The sequence below is a fragment of the Apus apus genome, chromosome 22, assembly GCF_020740795.1.
Source record: "Apus apus isolate bApuApu2 chromosome 22, bApuApu2.pri.cur, whole genome shotgun sequence".
Classification (NCBI taxonomy): domain Eukaryota; kingdom Metazoa; phylum Chordata; class Aves; order Apodiformes; family Apodidae; genus Apus; species Apus apus.
In genome coordinates this window covers 3,064,989-3,084,826 of record NC_067303.1, presented here as the reverse complement: position 1 = coordinate 3,084,826, position 19,838 = coordinate 3,064,989, and the positions used below count along the sequence as shown (strand labels likewise).

General features: G+C 59.3%; 1 protein-coding gene across 11 annotated transcripts in view; it reads left to right on the top strand.

Annotated features, from left to right (window-relative positions):
• Window positions 1–739: 739 nt before the first annotated feature.
• The window catches only part of IGSF9B (immunoglobulin superfamily member 9B), a 43,423-nt gene continuing 24,324 nt past the window's right edge, over window positions 740–19,838 (top strand). For 9 of the 11 annotated variants that reach the window (XR_007891448.1, XR_007891450.1, XR_007891449.1 and 6 more), the window contains exons 1-10: window positions 742–966; window positions 8,075–8,272; window positions 9,306–9,452; window positions 10,903–11,054; window positions 12,135–12,252; window positions 13,175–13,316; window positions 13,439–13,584; window positions 17,264–17,406; window positions 18,144–18,284; window positions 19,533–19,649. Coding sequence is in view for 5 of the 11 variants with exons in the window: in XM_051638331.1 (XP_051494291.1) it covers window positions 903–966; window positions 8,075–8,272; window positions 9,306–9,452; window positions 10,903–11,054; window positions 12,135–12,252; window positions 13,175–13,316; window positions 13,439–13,584; window positions 17,264–17,406; window positions 18,144–18,284; window positions 19,533–19,649 (1,368 nt within the window). In the remaining 6 variants the exon portion in view is untranslated. Of the gene's footprint in view, window positions 967–8,074; window positions 8,273–9,305; window positions 9,453–10,902; window positions 11,055–12,134; window positions 12,253–13,174; window positions 13,317–13,438; window positions 13,585–17,263; window positions 17,407–18,143; window positions 18,285–19,532; window positions 19,650–19,838 lie in introns of all 11 variants that reach the window. The other 2 variants (XR_007891451.1, XM_051638332.1) reach the window with 1 other exon arrangement.

The following is a 19,838-nucleotide window of genomic DNA, read 5'->3' as shown; positions in this document are numbered from 1 at the left end:
GGGGGGGGGGGGGGAGGTGACCCTGCGTGGACGTAAAGGGGCACGGGTGTGTCAGAGGGGCAGTGTGTGGCAGCTGGGGGCAGGGGGGTGACCGTGGCAGGGCAGGGAGGGAAGGTCTGGCAGCAAGAAGGTGATGTTGAGCTGGTGCAGCGGGCACCTCTGGGGACGGGGAGGTGATGCTGTGTCCGAGCAGGGGACGCACCTGGAGACAAGGAGGTGACGCTGAAGCCGGTGCGGGGAACAGGGAGGTGACACCGCCGGGGCAGGGAGGCGGGGGTGGGGGGCACTTTTTTTTTTTTTTGGGGGGGGGGAGTAGAAAGGTGATGCCGAGCTGGCGCAGAGGACACGTCTCGGTGGCAGGAAGGGGACAGAGAGGTGACACTGAGCCAGCCCGGCGGGGCGGCGTGGTGGCACGGGGCGGGGGCGATGACAGGGACATGTGGGGGGATCAGGGGGGGGATCAGGGGGGTGCCCGGAGTGACCCCCCCCCCCCACCTCCCGGCAGTGCGCATGATACTGCGGCGGGGCCCCGCGTGCGCGCCAACCCACCTTGAAACGGGCCCGGGCCGCTCGGCCTCAGCCAATCACCGCCCACACCGTCGGGGAGCTCGGCCAATGGGAGGCGGGCGGGGGCGGTGCCGAGCCGCTAAAGGGCGGCAGGGCTAGGCTGCGCCGCGCGGCGGAGGAGAGGGCAGGTGCGCTGGGAGCAGCGGCGGCGGCCGCCGGCCGGCCCGCCCTGAGCCGCCCTTCTCCGCTCCTCTCCGCGCCCCGAACAGCCTTGCCACGGCTCCCCGGACAGCCTGGTTATTCCTCAGCCCGGCCCCGGTTTATCCTGCCCCGCCCCGCCCCGGCCGGGCCGCCCGGCGGGCGGAAGATGCTGCGCACCGGGGACCGGTAGTACTATGATTTGGTATGTGGCCGCTGTGGTAGCAAGTGTGCTCGGCGCCCGCGGGCTGCCCGTGCAAGGTGAGTGCGGCGGGGGAGGCTGGTTCTCCTCCGGAGTCACCCTAAACGGGGAGGGGGGGGGGGGGTTCGGGCTGTGCGGGGCGATGGCGGGGCCGTCTCTGCAATTCCAGCCCCCCCCATCCCCATCCCTGGGTACCGGCTGCGGGGGGGATGTGCGGGCAGCGGGCTGGGATGCGGGCAGCGGGCTGGGATGCGGGCAGCGGGCTGGGATAGAGGGAGGAGGCAGGTCCTGGGTTCGCCGCTCAGGGGCTCGGGAAATTCCCTCTGGAAGAAGACAGCCGGCTGCGGGTCCTTTTTTTTGGGGGGGGCACGCCTGGCTGAGTGCTGGGGGGAATGCGGGCAGCGTGGCTGGAGCTCAGGCAGGGGACGGGCGAGCGTTTCTTGCACCCCCCCCCCGCTCCGTTTCTTCCCCCGGGTTGGGGGCAGCGGCTGGGGTGGGGGGTGCGGGCAGCGTTTGCCCTTCCCTGCAAGGGTAGCGCCGGGCTGGGCAAGGAGAAATGCGGAAAGGATGCGGTGCCTTTCCCTGCAGCATCCCGGCCGTGTCCCCTGTGCTCCCCGGCTGCGGGTTTGGGGGTGACTTTGCTTCCCCCTTACCTGGGGGAGGCTGCCTGCCTCCCCCTCGCCATCCCCCCAGCTGCGGGTTGGTTGCTCTGCTGGGGGAAACTGAGGCACAGGGTTGTCCAAGGTCAGGAGGGAGACAGCCGCGGGGAATAACCCTGATTTTCCTGCTCCGGCTCCTTTTCCATACGCTGCCCGCCCCCTCCCTCCCCCCTAGCCATCCCTGCGGCTGGAAGGGGAGCTGTCGCTGCGGCACCGTCTCCCATCCCTGCACCCCGATGGTCCCAGCCTGGGATGGGACCCGGGACCTGCGCCCTGGGTGTCAGCGAGCCCTGCCCGTGGGGATGCGGTGGCTGCCGTGATGCGGGGCTGGCAGCCACTGCCGCTCCCCTCCCCACGGCACGGGTGGGCTGGGGAGGCGGGGGGACACGCACACACCTGTACTCCGCCATAGTCCCTTGGCATTCCTGCCTGGCAGCTGGATCCTTGGATGTGTGTGTGTGGGGGGGGGGGGGGGGGTAGGATGAGCTGCCCTTTTTGGGGGGACGGAGCCCCCAGCCCGGCTGCGGCGTGGGGAGGTGGTGGTTTGCAGCAGCCGTGCCTGGGAGAGGAGCAGAGCAGCCAGCTCAGGGCTTGGGAATACCCTGGAGCTGCTGGGATAGGGCTCCTGACCTGGTGCTGGGGAGGTGGGGGGGGGAGTGTGGACCCCCGGGTGCTGCGCGTACGGAGCGGTGTGTACGTGATGAATGAGCGCGCCGTGAGTAACGCGTGGGTGGGCGCTGCGGGAGCGCTGCGTGGGGACCCTGCAGGACCCGCCCCGGCCCGTGCTGTCCCCTCCTCACCGGGGGGGTTGTCACCCCGCATCGTTTGGGGACAGGGCTTCGGCGCAGGGCCGGGGCTGCCCGTGCGCTGGTGCTTTTTCCTTGGCTGTGGCCTTCCTCCTCCTCCTCCTCCTCGCAGAGCCGGGCTGAGATGCAGCGCTCCCGGCTCGGCTCTCGAGGGGCTTTCCGGGCGTTAATCGGCTCAGAGAGGGAAGGAGGGCGCGTTATCCCTTCTTACGGCGTGGGGGAGGAGAACCGGGACGTGACCGCGCCGGGAGTGGGTGTCGGAGGAGGGATCCGGCCTCTTGGCGTTCCCGGCGATGCCGAGAACGCCCAGGGGCTTTTCCTCCCTCTCCCACCGGCGTGACGCAGCGCTGCTCGGGGAACGCTGGCGGATCCGGCAGGCGCGGTTTGGGGAGGATTCGGCTCTGCCAGCTCTGGGTGAGGGCTCCCGTGGAAGAGACTGTCCCCCGGGCACCGCGGCAGGTGATGCTGGTGGTGCTGACCTTGGAGAGGTTGGCCGCGGAGCTGCTGGTGCTGCATCCATCCCCTGCCGGCTCCAGGGGACGTGTCGCACGCCAGGGCTGGTGCCTCTCGGGCCGTGGAGGGGTTTGGAACTGGCTTTGGCACCTGCAGCTTTGGCCCCTCTCTCTCTCTCTCTCTCTCTCTGCTGGCAAGGGGGTGGTTTGGCGCTGGGATCGGCCAAGAGGGTTGGCCCCCCTCCCGTTTCCATCCATCCCTGGAGGATTTCTGCTCCTCTGGACCTGTTGGATGGGAGCGCGCGGGGCAGGGAGGAACGTGTGTGTCTCGGTAGTTGATTTGGCTCGCTGGGGGGAGGGGGGTTTGTGGTGAGGCTTTCCTGCCTTGCTTGCCTTCCAACTTCGATGATGCAGCTTGGCCAGCGATGGGTGGACCCTGCACGTTCCTCTCGGGAGCTGCAGCAGGATGGCTTAGCTCCTGTTCACCTCCAGTTCTCCATCTTGGAGGTCGTGGAAGGGGGAAGCCCTGCAGATGGGCCAGCAGGGCATCCAGCCCCATGCAGCACCAATGGAGGAGTCCTTCCTTCTCCCTTCCCGTGCCGTTGGTATCTCCTGAGCCGGCAGCCCTGAGAGACCAGCTGGCCTTTGGAAAAACAACTCCCTTCCTCCTGCTTCACGATGGAGAGGCTGGCGTTGGTGGGAGGGCTGCCTGAGCCAGGAACAGTGTGATTCAGGAGCTTCTGGTGGGCAGCTGGGAGCGCTGCCTGCATCCCAGTTATCCAGCTGGAGGGCTGTGAAGGCATCGGGGAGGTAGATGTTGCTCCAGGGGGAGGGTGATGTGGGTCTGGTTGCACTGGGTTGTGGGGCACGGCACCCTAGCAGTGCTCTCCGTGGGCAGGAGGTCTCCCCCGGGGGCAGGAGGTTTCCTCTGGGAGTGGTTTCAGCTCCACAGCACATGGAGGATGCTGGCAGGTAGCAGCTGGTCGTTGCTGGGAGATGATGGTTCCCATGGGACGGCTGCCACGCTGCACATGGGGATGCTCTATGCTGGGCTGGTGGCATTTAGAGGGGGGACACACACCAAGGACCCCCAGGTGGGTGTGGGACCACCGGGGTGACTGCCAGGAAGTCATTTCTTTGCACACTCCATCTCTACACTCCTCTGAGCATCAACCTGTGCTTAGCACATGTGCTCGCTGAGCTGCCACCCAGCTGGGCATGGTCCCACCTCTGTCATTCCAGGGAGTGGGGACCCTCCGTGTCTTCTGTGAGGCAGCACCCTGGGCATGCACACTCCCCTGGGGGTGCCAGGGGTGGGGTGGTCCCACAGGACACCTCTCCTTTCTGTGGATGGGGTTTGAAGCCACCATCTCAGTGTGAATGGGGTGCTGAGCTGCCCCTCGTGGCTTAATCCCACTCCTCTGCTGGCCCCACATGACCTTGAGGCACGTCACTTGACCTGCGTGTCGCCCTCCATCCATCTGGAAAATCTGGTTTAAAACTCAGGAATCGTGCAGAAAGCCCAGATGCTGCTTTCCAGCTGGGGGAGGGGAGGGAGGGCTGTCCTTCTGGTCCCCGGGGCTGCCCCCCACTAGGGGACAGGTGGATGTCCCCCAGTTCCTGGGGGGGGCTGTAGGTGCCCCCAGGTGGGTAGGGGGGACTGAGCTGGCAGTTTGGGGGTGCGGCCCCCCCTGAGTTGTTGTGGGGCTCTTCCCCCATCCCACGTGCTGCCTCACAGCCCCAGTCCCCATCCTCTGCTCCAAGCTGTGGTTGCTGCTCTCCGTGTGCCGTGCTGCTGGCTGCCTGCTCTCCTTCCCTGCTGGCCTCCATATGCCACGCTGGTGGCCTTGTCCTCAGAGATCCCTGCCACATCCTGCCTTCCCCCACACCAGCGGGATGTGTCAGGGCAGATCTCGTCTCTGCTTGGCAGGGAGGGGAGATCCACAGGCTTGGGGCCTTGCGCCTGCTCCCTTGGTTGTCCCCACAGGGGGGATGGGGACAAGGACCTGGGGTGTTGGGACAGGATGAGATCCCCTCTCTGAGCCAAGGCAGGGCAGCCTTCCCTTCTCTTCACCTTTATCCTTTGGCTGTGGGACTGGTGTTTATCCCCACTGGGAGCTGAGTGCTATTTCATTTGGAAACCCACTCTGCCAAGCCAGTGTCCTTCTCATGAAGCATCTGCAGAAGGGTCCAGCTCCAGCCAGGGCTTCAGGGGTGCCGGACACTCCCAACTTCACTGGGTCCTGTATTGCCTTATGTCTTTTCTCTTGAGATGGGAGGAACTGGATGCCCATACCCAGGTGGGGGTCTTCCCAGCCTTGGCATCATCATCCCGGGGAGCCCCACAGTGGCTGCCTTCCCTCCTCTCCCTTTGGGATGCTGTTCAACTCCACCTCCGCATCTTGTATTCTCGCCTCCTGGCACGCGGCGTGCTTTTATTTTTCCTGGATCTGCTTGGATGACGAAGCCTGTTGATTACTTGTTTTTCTTTACAAGGCATTCCTCAGCTTCACGTGAACTCCTGCACCGAGGGGGGATTTGGGGTTCACATCCCTGCTGCAGTTCCCCCAGGTTGACCTTCTTTCCAAACCACAGATGGTGCCTCGAAACCCCCCCTCCCTGAACTTGGCTGGGAAAATCAAGTGGGTTTAAAAATACCTCTTCTGTTTGCACTCTGTTTCTTCTGGCGTCTGCGGGTTGTTTTCAAGCATTTCCCCACAAATGTGGAGGTGAGAAACACTCCTTTTAATCGAGAGCTGCAATCTCCATCACCCATGTGCCTCCAGCGGCCGGGAAAGCAACCGGAAATCCTGATGGGGAAGGGGTGGGAGTGCAGGGTCAGCAGGTTGGGAATTTAGGGAAACCCAAGGAAGGGGGTGTGTAAAATATCTCCCTGCTGCTTTCCTGAAGGCTCCAGAGGTGGTGGGGTGGGTGGCAGCTGGGCAGAGCCGGGGGCTGGTCAGGCTGCCAGCCGGGTGTGTGCACGGGGAGGTGATGATGCTCAGCCGTGCGTGCCATTCCCCACCGGCCCCGCCGTCAGACACCGGCGCTGCTGGCCCTGACCTATTTTCCCCTGGCCAGGCTTGGGTCCAGCCAGGCAGCTGGCGTGTCCCCAACCCTGGGGACATGACTTTGCTGGGGAGCTGCTCTGGGGGTTGGACGGAGCGTGGGACTCCCTGGTGCCTGTTCCTTGGAGCGTCTGGGCGATGCGCTTCTCCCGCTGGGCAGGCATCGCGTGGTGGTCGGGAGCTGGGACCCAAGATCCCACCTGGGTACCCCAGGAGCTGGAGCAGGCGAGGGGCTGGGGACCCCTCTGTCCTCTGCTGCTGATGGAGAGCAGGACCATCCTGTTGAGGTGCTGGGGACCCGTGGCTGGGAGTTGTGTGTCCTTGGATGCTCTTGAGCAGCACGTGACAACCGCTGGCCCCGACTGGTGCAGGGGGGGCTGTGAGTAGGAGAAGGGGGGCGGGGGGTCCCAGCCCTGCAGTGCAGCCCCCCCCTCCCGGGATGGGTGCAGTGGGCTGGGGACAGTTCCTTGCAGCTCTTTCTCAGGGTGGCAGGGGAGGGGTGACACTTCCTGCTGACAGGGTGCAAATGCCTGAGCTCATCAGCGATGCGGCGCGGGGAGGGGAGGGGAAGGGTGAGAGAACCTTGTCAGGGGGGTGCAAAGTGGGAGCAGGAGCAGGGGGGGCACCTGCGGGTGTGCCTTTGGCACCTGCGGGTGTGCGTTTTGCACGTGTGTGTGTATGCCTTTTGCACGTGCATGCACAGCCATCCCCCTGCCCGGGTGGGGTCCAGGCAGGTTTGTGGCCCCACAGGACCCCCCTGGCAGGGCTGGGTGGCTGCAGCAGATGCTTCTCAGCTTTACACCCCAGTGTCACCCTCCTTGCGGCCACCAGCCAGCCCCAGCGTGGGGACCAAGGACACCCCTGGCTGGCTATCGTGCTGTGCCAGGGTTTCGTTTGTTTTTTTTTTTTTGCCTGGGGCTGCCAGCAGAGCTGGCTCTGCCCGCTGCCCTTCCACGGGGACACGGGCCGGTGGGCCCCGGGGGGTGACACGGCGCGGGGCTCTCGCCGGTACGAGCTTGTGCCAGAGCCAAAAATAGCCGGTGATGCTCGGCTCCCGCGGCGGGAATGCGGTGATGTCACTCGCCGCCAATCACCGGCAGCCCCGAGGAGCAGCGCGGAGGAGTGGGAACGTGCTTCCCCCAGCATCCCTCCCCGAGCATCCCTCCCCCAGCATCCCTCCCCGAGCATCCCTCCCCCAGCATCCCTCCCCGAGCAGCCCCCGCTGGCTGCGTCTGCCAGGGGAAAAAAAGGGAGGGGGAACACGACACACTTCCATGGTGTGGGGTTGAACCATGTGCCTGCAGTTTTGGGGGACACCCCGCCCCCCCCGCCTTGGCTTCTCCCTCTCCAGCCCTGGGTTTTCCCTCCTCTCCCCCTCTGAAGGCTGTGCTGAGGATGCAGCTCTGCTGGTGGGAGCAGGATGACGCCAGGCTGCAGGGGAGCGGGGAGGCACGGCCGGGTGCTGCGTCCGTTTGAGGCTGACGCCAAAACCCTGCTTAATTACCACCCCCTCCCCCTCCCGGGGAGGAGCAGGGTGCCAGACTCGATGTGCAGGTCGCAGCCAGGTTTCTGGTTTGGGGCTCTCAGGGATGCCCGAGGACAGGAAGGCTTGTCTGGAGCATTTGCTCCAAAGGCTCAACCTGCCCTGGGACAGCTCCTGTGGGAGAGCTGGATCCCCCAGCTGGCACGCTGGAGCTGTGGCTTGGTGGTCCTTGCGTGCTGGAGGATGTGGGGGCACAAGTGGGGGTGTCAAAGGAGCCTTTTCCCCCACACGGGGCAGTGGGGCAACCCTGAGGGTGCTGCTGGGTGGGGAGCAGCACTAGGCGTGATCCATGGCCTCTGTGGAGAGGGCAGGGTGTCCCCAAAACCCCTGCGTGTTACTGGGCACCACCCTTGCCCCAGTGCAAGGGGTGGGAAGCCATCCCAGAGCTTGATGGTCACCGTCTTGAGTCCTGTGGTGGCCCTGGAGCTTGGTGGAGGGGCTTGGGGAACTCCCTTTGCTTTAAGGGCACTGCCCTTGTTGGAACCAGGCTGCTGGGGATGGTCCTGGTGTCCACTGTGGTTCTCCTGGGGGTCCTGGTGTCCACTGTGGTTCTCCTGGGGGTCCTGGTTGTCTGGTAATCACTGATGCCAGGGTCTGGTGGTGGGATCAGCCAGAGTTTCTTCCTTTGCCCCCTTGCAGGTGCCCTCGGCTCAAGGGAGGAGCCCGAGTTCGTGACCGCTCGCGCTGGCGAGAGCGTGATCCTGGGATGCGACGTGATCCACCCGCTGACGGGGCAGCCCCCTCCCTATGTCGTGGAGTGGTTCAAGTTCGGCGTCCCCATCCCCATCTTCATCAAGTTTGGGTTTTACCCTCCCCATGTCGACCCGGAGTATGCCGGTGAGTCTGGGGGGTGGCAGCAGGGGGACGTGCCGCATCCCGGCCATGGCTCAGCCCGGGATCCGCGGCTCCGCTGCCGGAACCCGTGTGGCTCTGCCTCTCGTCGCTCCCTTTCCACCCAGTTGGTTTTAATTAAGCAGCAGCTCTCGGCAGCCAGCTGGGCTGCGTGGGACGGGAGCAGGCGAGGCAGAGAAACCCAGGGTGACGCGTGGTGGCAGCGGCTGCTGCTGTCACCGCTGTGCCCCAGAGCAGCTGGGTGGGTGGTGGTGGTTGGAGGGGGGGGGGGGGAATGGTGGGGATGGAGCCAGGGCCACGTGGAGTTGGCAGGTTGGAACTGCAGAGCCCATGTGGCCACTTGCCAGCGTGCCACCAAACCCCACGTGGTTGGTGGCTTCTGGTGGGGATTGTGAGCTGGGGACAAGCCCTGAGTGGGGTGGGGGGGGTGGTGCAGACCCGTTTTAACACGCTGTTCCCTGGGGATCGCCATCCAGGGGATCTTCCCTCAGTGTTGCAAGGCTTCCTCTGCCCAAAGTGCTGTGGCAGGAGGATGCCAGAGCCTGGGCTGAGCCAAGCTCAGCTCATGCATGAGTGATGCTGGAGCCCGATGGCCACTGCGTTGGTTGGGGTGGTGGTTCAGGCTGCTTTGCTGCTGGTCTGGTTTTCCTGGGCTGTGCATGGGGTCAGCCTGGGGCCACGCTGCTTTTTTGGATGCTCCCAGGCCAGGACAAGGCTGTAGCACTGCCAGCCCCTGGCTGGGAGCAGAAGGCTGGCATGGCAGTGGGCAGACATTGCCCAAGGCAGTTTGCCTGGCCATGACAGCTCGCTCTGCCCTTCCCAGCCCAACCAGCACATAACCTGCCAGCAATGCCAAGCTGTGCTGTGAGGCTCAACCAGCCCCAGCACGGAGGGAGGTGGGGCACTGCCTGGCCCTGGGGTCTGCCACCAGGCTGGGGATGCCCTGCAGAGATGATGCTGAGGTGCTGGGGGGGTACCTGCCCCCTCCCCCAAGCTGACAGCTGTGCTCTCCCTGCAGGCCGGGCCAGCCTGCACGACAAAGCCTCCCTGCGCATCGAGCAGGTCCGCTCTGAGGACCAGGGCTGGTACGAGTGCAAAGTTCTCATGCTGGACCAGCAGTACGACACCTTCCACAACGGCAGCTGGGTCCACCTCACGGTCAACGGTGAGCTGGGGGCATCACTGGGGGGGCTGTGGCCTCAAACGGGGGGCTTGAAGCATCATACAGTGCCCAGACAGGTTTCCGGGTTTTCTCAGATTTCTGGGGAATCAGGTTTCCCTGATTTCTGATGGACGCTGGACCTAGATGGTATCTTGCAGACAAGCAAGCCTGAAGCCATCCAGGCTGGTGGCTCCAGCCAGGGCGGGACATAAAAAAAGGGACCAACTTTTATTAGGGATCCCGCAGTTTAATTACAAGGAGCTTGTTTGAAGGAGGGACATCAAGAAACAGGGCTGGGAAGGCATCGCCTCTTAGCAAAGAGATCAGAAAATCAAATCTTTGTTTTCTTGAAATTCAGCTTTACTCAAATTGCTTTTCCATTTTATTAAGGCTGCATATTAAACTAATTAGCAAATTGTCGGTCTCCACATCAGGAGAGGCCTTTATTTTTAGCCCAGCAGGAGCAGCAAGGCTGTGCCTCTCCTGCTGCACTGGAGGTGGCTGGAGAGAAGGTGTGGGCACCAGCAGCTCCTTGCTGGCCTTGCCTGACCTTGAGCAATTAATTTAACCTTCTGGGGGGATGGTTGGGCTGTGGCATGGAGCAGAGCCACCTAATTGAGCCCAATTAGCAAGCAGGAGCTTTGCAAGTGGGGCCGTGCAGCACAGCAGCCCTGTCCCTCCTTTCTCCCTGCCTGCCCTCCTGCTGCTCATGAGGGTTGGGAATGAAGGAGTGAGGGAAGCAGGAGGAAGAGGATGATCCCTGCTTCGCTTCCACTGTGTGTAGGAGTCCTGCAAAAAACGCTGGCCCAGGGGGCTAGAAGTGACCATTGGTGCCCTTTTCCTTCCTGAGCTTTGGCAAAAATTGGCACTTTTTGAGTTTTATGCAGCCCAGGGCATGCAAGGGCTTAATAACAAAATAACTGTAATCCTCCCAGCCCGAGGAATTGCCTTCAAGGGGAAGGCTGTGGCTTTCCCCTAGTGCATTACAATGCTTAATTTTCTTAGAGGAAAATAAGAATCATTTGGGAAGAAACAAAGTATCATTCCTTTTTTTTTTTTTCCCCCCACCCTGAGCAGATTAAATTGCCAACCTGTCTTCCTCGAAAGTGGGCTTTAACAACTGCTGGTAATTAGGGGCTGGCTGTAATCCTGCCAGCCTCTTGAATCACCAAGGAGCCTTTTCGATCTGCACTGCGGTGTTTTCCCATGTTTTGACAATAGCAAGTTAATGTGCAACAAGGGGGGGGGACACACACACACATCATGGTGCTGGAGCTGGTGGGGAGGAGAAGGGACAGGGCTAGTGGTGGAGGGGGTGTCAGCCCCTGTGCCAGCTGCTCTTGTCCCCGTTGGCCTTTGGGGTGATTTCAGCCCCGCTGCGGGGATGTGCAGGGACAAGCAGGGGACAGGGGTGAAGCTGGGGGGGTCACGGTGGTCTCCCCCTGCCCTGCAGCTCCCCCCACCTTCACGGAGACGCCGCCGCAGTATGTGGAGGCGAAGGAAGGCAGCAGTGTCACCTTGACCTGCATGGCTTTTGGGAACCCCAAGCCCATCGTCACTTGGCTGAAGGAGGGAGAGCTTTTGGGTGCCAACGGCAAGTACCAGGTAGGTGGGGGTGAGTGGAGTGGGGGGGCTCCCGGGGGTGATATCAATGGGGACCATTGGTGGTGGCAGCTCCGTCGTGCCTGGAGCTTGGAGATGCTTTCTCAACACTTCTCCTTGCCCGTTCTCCCCATCTCTTCAGTGACTCTCACTGCTCCCTGGAGACTCTTGTCCTGGGGGCTGTGTCAGGTCCTGCAGATGGGGAGGGGGCTGCAGCATGGAGACGTGGGGGCACAGGGGGGTTGAGCAGGGAGGGCTTTGCCTCCCCATCCCCCCTTTCCCAGGTTCCGTTTTGCATCCCAAAGGCTCCTGGGCAGAGATTCCCCCCCTGTAGCTGTAATTGGTAAATCAGGCATTGGAATCAGCGCAGGCACTAATGAGAGTAATTAGGAATCATTTGTTCCTAATTGAAATGGAAGGATGAGGCAGAATGCGGCAGGGTGGGGGGAGCCTGGCTGGGAGCAGGGCTCCCTCTGCATGATGGGGTGCTCACCCCGGGGGGGTGACAGTCCCTTGCCCAGGGGTGACAGTCCCTTGCCCATCCTTCCTCTGCTGTGTCCCTGGGGGGGAATTCAGCTGCTCCTCTTGCAGCTGTGAGGTGACCCCTCGGGGAGGAGAGGACAGCATCCGAGCTGGGGTGTCCCCCTCGTACCCCACCCCAGGGCTGGAGTCCCTCGGGAGCAGGGGATGCTCCAGAGAGTCATCCCACTCCTCGGGAAGCACTGATGATGCTGGAGAGCTTGGCAGCAGCAGCGTGGAGTCTGCCACCTGCCAGTCACTCCTGCGGGAGACGAATACGTTGCGAGGGTTATTTATTTTATTTTATTTATTATTACGATGATGATGAAGGCTTTTTTTTTTTTTTTTTCCCTTCCCCTTGGCGTTGAGCAGAAATGAGTCTGTTGGTTTATTAATACGTGAAGTCTTGCAGAGCTGGGGAAACCCGTTTCTCATCTGGCAGCTCTCTGCTGTGGGAAGCAGGGAGGGAGGGTGCTGATGCAGGGCTGGGGTGCATCCCCCCCTGCACCCCGGGGGGTCCCTGCCTGTGCTCCAGGGTTGTTCCCCCCCCCCGGTCCTCCCCAGGTGAGCGACGGGAGCCTGACGGTGTTGTCGGTCAGCCGAGAGGACCGGGGTGCCTACACCTGCCGGGCCTACAGCATCCAGGGGGAGGCTGTGCACACCACGCGCCTGCTCGTCCAAGGTGAGATCATCCAGCCGGGTCCTCTTCGTCCCCTGCCATCCTTGGGGGAGCCCCCATGGGTGGACAGAGCCCTGGGACAGGCTGCCCAGAGAGGCTGTGGAGTCTCCTTCTCTGGAGACATTCAAACCCCACCTGGACACGTTCCTGTGTGATGTGCTCTGGGTGACCCTGCTCTGGCAGGGGGGTTGGGCTGGGGGATCTTTCCAGGTCCCTTCCAACCCCTGAGATTGTTCCTGTGATCTCTATGGACCACAGGGCCGTGGTGCCACCCCGACGTGACCCACGAGCCTTGTGTACTGCCTGCCCTGTGGCCCCACGTCCTGCTTGTCGGCCAGAAGAATCCCCTGAATTGGGGCACGGCGGTGGCCGTGCCGATGAGCCGCTGGGCCTCGGTGGCAGCTTGGTTTTGTTTGGGAAGCAGGGAAAAGATTGAGGCTGTCATAAAGTGCCTTGTCAGACAGCAGCAGTGCATGGCAGGCCTCCCGCTCCTCTTTTATTTAATAAATCTTTAATTAGGTCAACAGCTACCGGCGGAGAGAGGAGCACTGAGTGTCCTCTGCTCTGCTTTTGTCATGGACGCTCGCTGCCAGCTCCTGCCACTTTGCTGTTTTCCCCCTGGATTTTTCCCCACTGTCCTGGAAATGTGCTTGGATTGAAGGGAGGCATGAGCTTGTAGGCCCTGGGAGAAGCAGAGCTCTGCACCACGGGTGTGGGGCCTCCTCCCCAAAGCTGGAGCAATGCGGGAAAAGGGTTGGGAATCACAGGTTCCCTATGATCCCGGGGGATGCAGGGTCAGTTCTGCCCCAGAGCCCTCCAGCAGCTCCCTGCCAATGATGCTGTGATGGAGCTGAGCCTGAGCACCCTTTGTGGGGACAGACTGTACTGGTGTGGGGGGGGTGACACTTTTCTCTCCACATTCCAGGACCTCCCTTCATCGTTTCTCCTCCGGAGAACATCACGGTTAACATCTCCCAGGATGCACTCTTCACCTGCCAGGCCGAGGCGTATCCCGGGAACCTCACCTACCTGTGGTACTGGGAGGAGGAGAATGTCTACTTCAAGAAGTGAGTCTGCAGCTGGCAGGGTGGTGTGTCCTCAGCCCGCTCCCAAATTGCACTGGGGCCACCAACGAGGTGGGTGTTGCCCTGGGTCTCCTTGTGATCCTTCTCCTCCTTTCTCTCCGCAGCGACCTGAAGCTGAGGGTGCGGATCCTGATCGATGGGACACTGATTATTTTCCATGTCAAGCCAGAAGATGCTGGAAAATACACCTGTATCCCCAGCAACAGCCTGGGTCGCTCACCATCAGCCTCTGCCTACCTGACAGTGCAGTGTGAGTGTGGGCAGCAGGGTCTGATCCTGAGGGATGGGGCTTGGGTTGATAATACCTGGCTCTCACACAGCTCTGTTGTCCCAGTATGACCCACAGGGATACTGGGAGGCTTGTGCTGAAGTGCAGCGGCCTTTGGATGGGCATGCAGTCATCCTCAGGAGAAGGCTGGGAGATTGTGTGCTGGTAGGGTGTGGGCAAAGAGAAAGCAAATAGCCTGAGTGTCCTGGGAAGCCCCACTCAGCAGGGACCAGTGTCCACCTGGGATACAAGCAGCTTCTGACTGCTCCCCGGAGGTGTTCAGGGCCAGGCTGGATGAGGCTTGTGCAGCCTGGTCTGGTGGGAGGTGTCCCTGCTCATAGCAGGGTGCTTAGAACCTGATGATCTTTAAGGTCCCTGCCAACCTTGATTCTCTGATTCCCACCACTGCTGTCCTGATGGTGTCAGGCAGAGAAACGCCAGACCAAGGCTGTCGGTCTTAACTACCTGCTTGTATTTTTTGATGTTTATGATGGGGGCTCACTCCCACGACAGGGTTTTTCTGTCAGCTGTGTAGCTTGGTGTGTCGTGTCTGTCAGGCTGTAACTGATCTAAACAAGCAGAGGAGAAGGGGCAGTAGCAGGAGCCTGGCTTCCCACGCTGGTTCTCTGGGGCTCCCTGGCTGGTAATGGGTGGTGTGCCACCAGCATCCTGTGCTGCGCGTGGTTGGTGGCCTCAATTGCTCCTGCTCACAAATGCAATATTGCTCTGCTGTGAAAGGCTGCAGCAGTTTTCTTTTATAATGAAAGACAGGCTTGAGCAGAGTGGCCTCTCAGCTTGGGCTTTGAAGGCTGCCTTAGAGCTGCTGCCTGTGCAGCCAGTGCCTGTTAGTGGGAAGCCCCGTGACAGCGGGGAGCTGCTGTCAGAGGGCTGGTAGATCCCATCCTTTTCCTAGGGGGATGGATGAAGGGGCAGGGGCCTGGTGTGACTGGTCATAGAATCACAGAATGTGTGAGGTTGGAAGGGGTCTTTAAAGATCATCTCCTCCAGCCCCCCCTGCAGCACACAGGGACTTTTTAAACTAAATCAGGCCTGATCGAGCCTGACCTGGAATGTTGCCAGGGATGGGGCCTCTGTCACAAAGCTGGGCAACCTGTTCCAGTGCTTCACCACCCTCATTGTAAGGAACTTCTTCCTGATGTCTGATCTAAATCTACCTTGCTCTAGTTTAAGGCCATTTTCCCTCATCCTATTGCTACACACTCTTGTCAAGAGTCCCTCCCCAGCTTTTCTGGAGCCCCTTCAGGCTCTGGAAGGTGCTCTAAGGTCATCCTAGAGCCTTCTCTTCTCCAGGCTGAACAATCTCAGTTCTCTCAGGCTGTCTTCACAGGAGAGATGCTCCAGCCCTCTGATCATTTTTGTCACCCTTCTCTGGACTCATTCCAACAGGTCCATGTCCCTTTTGTATTGATTTGGGGCTTGGATGTGCCCGGCTGGGAAAGTCTGCAGCCTCAGGCCATTAAATCTGCCCTGCCGCTAATCCGGGACCACTCGTCAAGGCTGAGAGCTGTTAAAAATAGCTCTTAATGGCAGAAAAAAAACCCAACCCAAAACCAAAAAAACACAATCTGCTGTTCAGATGGCCCTGCGAGGCTTGGGAGCAAGGAGGGGGGCTTGGCTTTCTGTGCTGCAAACCCCTTTTCCTCCAGAGGAAACCTCAGGAGGGAGGATTCCCCCCCACCCACCCAAGCTGCCGTGGGATGGGGACGCAGCTCTGGGTCACGGGTGAGCTGGGCTGGCCCCCAGCCAGTGACCTAGTAGTGAAAGGCTCGATCCCATTACCCTCTCCCGTGCTGCCAGAGCCCTTGATTACATTTCCTAAGAGGTGGAGTTAAGCGTGGGGGGGTGAAGCCCTCTCCATATGCAGCACTTGGCAATCTGGGTTACGGTGCCATTCCAGGCAGCGGCTGGGGCTTCCAGTTTTGCGTTTGAGTTTTGCATTTGGGGAAGAAAAATGCCATGGACCAGTACAGGTTGGGGGCTGACCTGCTGGAGAGCAGTGTAGGTGAAAGGGATCTGGGGGTCCTGGTAGACAGGAGGATGACCATGAGCCAGCAATGTGCCCTTGTGGCTGAGAAGGCCAATGGCATCCTGGGGTGTATTAGAAAGGGGGTGGCTAGTAGGTCAAGAGAGGTTCTCCTCTCCTTCTATTCTGCATTGGTGAGGCCGTATCTGGAGTATTGTGTCCAGTTCTGGGCCCCTCAGTTCAGGAAGGACAGGGAACTGCTGGAAAGAGTCCAGCGCAGAGCCACAAAGATGATGAAGGGAGTGGAACATCTCCCTTATGAGGAAAGGCTGAGGGAGCTGGGGCTCTTTAGTTTGGAGAAAAGGAGACTGAGGGGTGACCTCATCAATGTTTACAAATACATAAAGGGTGAGTGTCAAGAAGATGGAGTTAAGCTTTTTTCAGTGATGACCAGTGATAGGACAAGGAGTAATGGATACAAATTGGAGCATAGGAGGTTTAAGGTGAATATCAGAAAAAAATTTTTTACTGTGAGAGTGACAGAGCACTGGAACAGGCTGCCCAGAGAGGTTGTGGAGTCTCCTTCTCTGGAGACATTCAAAACCCGCCTGGACGCCTTCCTGTGTGATGTGCTCTGGGTGACCCTGCTCTGGCAGGGGGGGTTGGACTGGATGATCTTTTGAGGCCCCTTCCAACCCCTATGATTCTATGATTCTATGATTCTATGATTCTATGATTCCAGAGCTCCCAAACTCAGCTGCTCCAAGTAAGCAGTGAGGAGAGGGCACCCTCCACCCCTCCCCCCTTACACACCTTTACCCCCAGCTTTGCATTTCTGCATCAGAAGTGCAGGGATGCTGCATTCCCCCCAAAAAAAACCAACCAAAGAGGCATTCATCCCTTCATGCAGCGTAAGCTCCGTCAGGATTCTCCCGTAGCCTCGTGCTGCCGACGTCTAGACGAGATTGTAGAAATACTTGCTCTTCTTATTAAAAGTCACTGTTTTTTTTAACCCAAAAGAAAAAAAGCCCAAAAAAAAAAAAAAAAGAGCTGCTTATTAAAGAAAGTCTAGATTCTCTCCAACCCACTCTCACTTAATTAAAAAGCTCTTAGAAGCACTGTTAATGACACATTCTAGACGGGAGGACTGCGAGACGCCTCGCCGCGTGGGTGGTGCAGGGGGGTGGGGAGGAGGTTTTAGAGACTTATTTTAAGCTTTTGGATCCCACTGGGAAAGGTGGAGGTGGCTGATGCTCAGTGTGACCCATGAGTGCAAACAGACTGGGAGGTAAAGGGGTCAGGGCAGCCTGGCTGTGGATCCCCTCCCCTGTCTTGGTTGCTGCCCTTGGTGTGTTTTAAGGCTGGAGAGTGGGATTGGTTTTGATTGGGGGGTGGGCTTGCTGGGTGAGCAGGAATATTTCATGTTTCTTCTTAGCTGCAACTTCTAATGAGCCCCAAGTAGGAACACCCTGGGCATGAGTAAAGCCTCCCAGAAATGCCAGGTATTACATGGGATTTGTGTGTGGCAAGCCCAGAGATAACAGCCTGGGAAAGCCCAGGTGGTCTTTGGGTGTGGAATTCATTATAAAAACAAGGTAGGTCCTCTGAGCTGGGTGGTGAGGGAGAGGTGGGCTTCTTCTTCTCCGTGGTAACTTGGTGGTGCTGTTCCTCACCCAGATCCTGCCCGGGTGGTGAACATGCCCCCCATTATCTACATTCCCATCGGGATACACGGATACATCCGCTGCCCAGTCGAGGCAGAGCCCCCAGTCACTCTGGTCAAGTGGAACAAAGACGGACGTCCCCTGCGAATCGAGAAGGTAAAGAAGCCCCCAGGGAGGGGAGGTGTGGGGGCACCGAGAGGTTTGGACTGCAGACACCAGTGAGCATCACTGGCTGCCCTGTGGGTCCAGCCCCTATCAGGAGAGGAGCAGCCCCGGGGGTGGGATGACTCTGCTTTTCCTTATCAGAGTTAATTTGGGTTCTTTTGGGAAGCCCAGGGCGTCTGTAGGTCTGTGTCTCCCAGACCTAGTGCCTGTTTCCATCAAAAGTGACCTCCTGATGGCCTTTTCCAATGGCAACTGATGGTTAAAAGACCCTTTTAACAAGTGTCTGTCTTCCTATAACCATAGTTGGATAGTCTGAGCGAGGATATTAGCCATTAAATATTTAAACCAAATGCTCAGTATTTTACTTTTTTTTCTTCTTCTTCTTTTCACTTAAATATTAACGATCCCAAGTTTTAAGTCCATTTAAGCCTGTTGCTGCTGTGGGTTCCTGGCCTTTGGTGCCCTCAGCCCCTGGGGTGGAGCTGTCTCTTTGGTGCCACCAGACCAGGTGTGATAGGTTCTGATGTTAAATCTGAGGGGTTTGGCCAAGCTGATCTTGCCCACGTTTCCCCTCTCTGCAGCTAAGGAGCTGCCTTGGATGCTGGGAATTGACTTGGGCATTTCCCAGGGAGCTGCCCTGGGCTTAGGTGGGGGATCTTGGCTGAAGGGAATATCCTAAGTGGTGGTGGGTGTGGGATAAATCAGTTCCTCCTTTCCCACTGTTGCAGTATGCTGGCTGGAACCTGCTGGAAGACGGGTCGATCCGGATAGAGGAGGCAACAGAAGATGCTCTGGGCACTTACACCTGTGTGCCTTATAATGCCCTGGGTACAATGGGCCAGTCTCCCCCTGCCCGACTGGTACTGAAGGTAACTCACCTGCTAAAATCCCAGCAGGTTTGCTGGGGGGTTGTGTCCCCTCTTGCTGAGTAGGTGCTCCCAAGGTTGTACAAGGGTGTCCCAGGCCAGCTGGTGTGAAGGTGTGTGTGTTTTGTGGAGGTATCTCACACCCTAATGAGGCTTTTTAAATGTGGGTGTTGCTCATTCTGCCTTCCTGGTCAGCCCAGTGCTGCAGGGGTGGATGAGGTGGGTTGGTTTCTTTCCATGCTGTTTATTTGGTTGTTCATTCTGTGTGAAAATTCAGGTTTTTCTTGGCTTTTATGAGTGCTTCTCTACAAAGAGAGCTCAAGAAGGCCTCTGTGCCATCAAACTTATCTGCTTTTCCACTTACATTACTCAGCTTAGCAAAAACCTGTCGCCTCTTGCTCCGAGCCTTGTCTTTCTTACCTGTACTGAGAAGGGCAAACACAGGCCCTCATGGGCATCCTTGCTCATATGAGGCTTTGGTAGTGCTGGGTCAGGGTAGTCTGAGCAAACATGTCCCTCGGATGGCCCTTTTGCCAACAAAAGGCTTAATCCTGCTGACCTGGACTTGGGTTCATGAAGGATTTTAATAACTGCATGATTTGAGCTTCAGAGATGTTCTACATGCTCTTGCTGCATGCAGAGCCCGAGGCTCACTGGGCTCCTGGTGTGATTCCCAGTGTGGCTGAGCTGGGAGCTGCTGGCTCTTCCTTCCCAGAGCAAAACATCCCATGCTTGTGAGCAGTGACTCACTGTGTCTCGCCGGGGCTCACATGATAACACTTTGTGTACCACAGACACACACGTCTGCAAAGACACTGGGGAGTCAGAATCCAGTTGATGTCTGATGTGCTGTGGGTGGGTTTTTTTCCTGTTTACCTCCTTAAAACTTCCCTGAGACGCCCTAGTACAGCAGCTCTCCGGAGGAAGCTTCCCCTGGGGTGTATAATTTGCTGTACCTCTTAGTACACCCTCTCTGCTGTGCTTTTCCTTGCCTCAACCTTACCCAAACTGGTGATTCATTTGGTTTGGAAAAGGGTGGGTTTTGGTGGTGTGGAGCTGCTGGTGCACGGTGGGACTGGGTGTGGGTTTGACACTCTTTGCCTTCTCCCTTGGCGTGGGTTTGACACTCTTTGCCTTCTCCCTTGGCGTGGGTTTGACACTCTTTGCCTTCTCCCTTGGTGTGGGTTTGACACTCTTTGCCTTCTCCCTTGGCCTGGGTTTGACACTCTTTCCCTTCTCCCTTGGCTGCAGGACCCCCCCTATTTCACGGTGCTACCAGGCTGGGAGTACAGACAGGAGGCAGGGAGGGAGCTGTTGATTCCTTGCGCTGCTGCCGGAGACCCCTTTCCCATCATCGCCTGGAGAAAGGTACCCGGCCTGCCAGACAAATCTGCAGGGCCTTTGGCTTTTGGTGAATATTGCAGACAGAGAAGCCACACTCTGTCCCGGTAAGAACAAACTGCAGGTACAGCTGCTTCGCTTCGGGCTGAGCCACTGCCATCCTGTCCCACAGGTGGGTGGGGGAAGCCCAGCTCGTGGCCACCAAGTGCCTTAATC